General features: G+C 44.6%; 1 protein-coding gene across 1 annotated transcript; it reads right to left on the bottom strand.

Moving 5' to 3' along the window:
* Nucleotides 1-834: 834 nt before the first annotated feature.
* Nucleotides 835-3,190, bottom strand: VIP5 (plus-3 domain-containing protein). The gene is made up of 2 exons (XM_086521678.1): nt 3,046-3,190; nt 835-2,953 (listed from the first exon to the last, which is right to left on the bottom strand). Exon 2 carries the CDS (start codon nt 2,928-2,930, stop codon nt 1,023-1,025), a length of 1,908 nt encoding a protein of 635 aa, XP_086377804.1. The 5' UTR covers nt 2,931-2,953; nt 3,046-3,190; the 3' UTR covers nt 835-1,022.
* Between the last annotated feature and the right edge of the window lie 423 nt (nt 3,191-3,613).

The following is a 3,613-nucleotide window of genomic DNA, read 5'->3' as shown; positions in this document are numbered from 1 at the left end:
TACATCTTATTATCTTTGAAAATCTCATTAGATAATGGTTTAAACAGTAAAAAGTGACCCACGTGCAAAAGGTCTCTTTGAAAGAGCAGCTATAATGGCATTTTGTTAGAAGCATGACTCTTGTGCATAACTCAAAAGCTCTAGCCACCTCCATAGGACCCTTTCCAATAAAATACACCGGAAAACCAAAGACTTGCAAAAACTTGAAAGCTCCTCTCAAAGGCCATGACCAGATATATATAACTACACCAAACAAACTTGAAACAAAAATATCTATCGACCATCTAGTGTAATCATGTAAAGAAAGCTCCTGCCTAACTCAAGTTAAAGATCCTCAGCCACCCTCAATACCTCCAAAGAAGACAAGTTCCAATTCTATGTTCTAAGAGCTGCATCCCACCACAGACTTGCAAGGGTTATGGGACACGCAAGCCCTGCTCTGTAAAAGAGACTGAGAAGCTGGGAGACGCTCAAATATAGCCTAACCACGGAAATGCAATGCTTTAGTGGTTTTCCAACCCCCATAGCCCCTGCAAATGTTGGGTGGGACGGGGCTCTAAGACCTTTCAATGGGCCAACACAACATTCTCTTGCATCTCAACTCGCAGATTGTCCCAAAGTCTAGTCACAAAACTCCCTAAGAGCTCCAGAAGACAAATATTTAAAAAAGGCACAGATGACATACTGCACCCACAATAAATTGAGGATCGCTTGCCTAGCAGCCTAACCTCAAATCTGCACTGCAGTTATAATTACCTGTACTCACATACATGTCTCTTAACAAAAAGCATACGAGTATGAGCATGATAAAAATCCCCCATCAAGCACAATTCATCCCAAGAAATTCTAAAACAGTTTTTTGAAAGGAATACAAATGTTTCAAATACAGCCTCAGAATAAAGGCATACAACATCCACTTGGTGGGTTAATAACAATGCAACCCAAAAGTGAAGAAATGTTAGGAGTTGTTGAGTGTTTAGAATACAGCACGAGACTAAGTCCTTGCTTACCTAGCTGCAGCTTCAAAGTAACCCTCTTCGCCGTTTATAATCATTCACAGTAAGTGTCAACAAATGCCTCCGCCCATCACTATTCTCCACGGGGACTCCACAAGTGGCTTCAAGCCTTTGCTTCCTGGCAATAAAGGCAAGGTGGGCACCTTGTGCCCCCCCAAATTTCTGAATACCTGCCAAACTTATCGGTAAATGGAAATCATGCAGTGAAAACACCTTTGTGTCAATTATAGGAGCCTGGGTGTCTGTTAATTTTCCAGCATCTTTTGCAGCCTCACGTGCAGCTTCAGTCGCAGCCTCCGTCTCATTCAAAGCCTCCCCAGCTTCAGCCTCGATTGCCCGGGCATAGTAGTTCTGAGAACGAGTCCATCTTCGCGAAAATGGGTCATAGCCAGCTTCTCCAGCCTTAGCTTGACTCACAGGCTTCAAATCAGATGCATTCTTGAAATTTTCAAACCTATTCCGCCTGTTCATCTGTGCCAAAGCCATAGCTTTTGAATCCTTGCTCTGGTTTTGCATTGCATAGGCCTCCAAGTCTTTCAGCTTTCCTTGAACTCTCTCAATTTCAGCTTGGTTATCTTTACTCTCTGCAATAGCAAGCTCTTTCAACAGTCGATCCTTTTCTGCCGCCACATTTGAAGGCCGAGATGATGACATCTTTTTCTCATGCAGCATCTTCTTCACACAATCAGCAGAATATACAAAATTGCTGAGCTTGGCTATGGCCTCCCTTTTCTCTGAAATGTCAAGAAGAGTGGGCTTCAAGTTACGACCCTGGGATTTCTTTGTCTCCTTCTCCCATTGCTCAAACTCAGCTTGGGTTGGAGGCTGATCAGAGATTCGTGCCATCTGCCATCTTGCCTCCGAATCACCCCACATGAGATTCAGCCATTTGTGAGTCATCCTATTCTCAAACTTATACTGTTTATTCGGGTCCCGGGCATCAATATTTTTTACCTGGCACAAGCGATAGCAGCTAAGATTGTCTTTCACCCCCACACCAACCCTGACAAAGCAACCCACTATAATATCCTCAAAAAAGGGCTCAAGAAACCATTTTGCAAGCTTTGAACGACGAATGGTGACATTGCAAATATCTTCTAAAGTGGGATCATCTGCATCAGTGGATTTCCCCTCTTTTGAAGATCGATAGCTGCGATGGGCCTGTTCTTCCTCTTCTCCACTCTCATTATCTGGAGCACTATCGTCATCACTCTCATCCCTCCTAGGGGGGGATGGCTTCCTTGCAGAGCTATTCCGGCGCTGGCCAGAGTCGTGATCTTTTTGACGCCGAGCTGTGACAAGTTTGTCAAGAGCATGCTTCTTTGCGTTTGTAGAGAACTCTCTCGTTGAAGAGCGCATGCGTGAAGACGAAGGTGGCGTTTGGTGATGATCTTTTGTCTTAACACCCCCACCACTGCTGCCCCCAACATCTCTCTTAAGTCGAATAGCCCCCCTCTTCCGTGTAAGAAAGTTGTCCCTTCTCTCACTTCTTTCATGCAATATCATCTCTCTATCAAGTTCACTCATCTTGCTGAGCCATTCTTTGTCGTCCTCATCCTTGTAAAGATCACTACCAAAAGACAAATCTGTGTCATATCCATCACCAGAAGCATCATCATCGTCGTCATCCTTGTCAAGGCGCTTCTTGAGAGGCATTTTCGAGCCTGAAGGAGGCTTTCTGCCACTGCTTGCACCTGCCTTATCCACCTCCGAATCATCACCATCATCATCATCGTCAGAATCCTGTTTGAACTCGCTGGGCTCATCATCATAGTCCTCCTCATCAGAAGACAGATCGTGACGTCCTCTTTTATGAGATGACCGTGAAGAAGCTGGAGGCTTGCGGCTGCTGCCACCACCACTGCTTCGTCCAACAGCAGCCAAGAGCTCATCATCGAGGGAATCGTCAGCCATTGGAGAAGAGAGGCTCCCAAACCCTAGTATTCGAACAATGACGTCAAAGAAACAAGCGCAGACTCACGAAAACAAGCACCAGATGCTCACAGATTAACAGAATCGACAATGCTACCAGCGGAACAAAACCGTAGACGAAAGTTAGAGCTCACGATCGCTCAACGAGGCTCTCCTGTGGGGCAGAGAACGAAGAGCCTTCTACTGTATAAGTGACCCTAATATCCTGTAACCTTCCTTTACCCCAAATGGGACCAATACGAAAGAAATGCTTTTCAAAGTCTTGTTAGGCCTAGTGATATAGGCGCGGTGTCTACCAAATTGTGTACACATTTTTTTAAAGGCATTCTTTTAGGTTTTTTAAGCTTACTAAGAAAAATAGCATATCTTTCTCTCTATCTCTCTCTCATTTGCGTTGCCAAAGCACTCAAGATCTCTCTCTCTCTCTCTCTCTCTCTCTCTCTCTCTCTGTGTGTGTGTGTGTGTGTGTGTGCAGGCAATGCCGCCGTCTGTGCATTAGTATCGGATTGTTTCTTATCACATTAGAGAGAAGGATCCCCATTTCTACACGACTCCACACCTTGCTATATAACAAAACATGCTCACACTTCCCTTGAAGAGAGGCCAATACTTTACTCTTAGTTTCTATGAAAGAAAGAGCATTGATCTCGAGCATGCAACTTAAA

This window comes from Adiantum capillus-veneris, chromosome 10, assembly GCF_014529385.1.
Source record: "Adiantum capillus-veneris isolate H3 chromosome 10, ASM1452938v2, whole genome shotgun sequence".
In the NCBI taxonomy this organism is placed as follows: domain Eukaryota; kingdom Viridiplantae; phylum Streptophyta; class Polypodiopsida; order Polypodiales; family Pteridaceae; genus Adiantum; species Adiantum capillus-veneris.
This window is presented reverse-complemented; position numbering and strand designations above follow the sequence as displayed.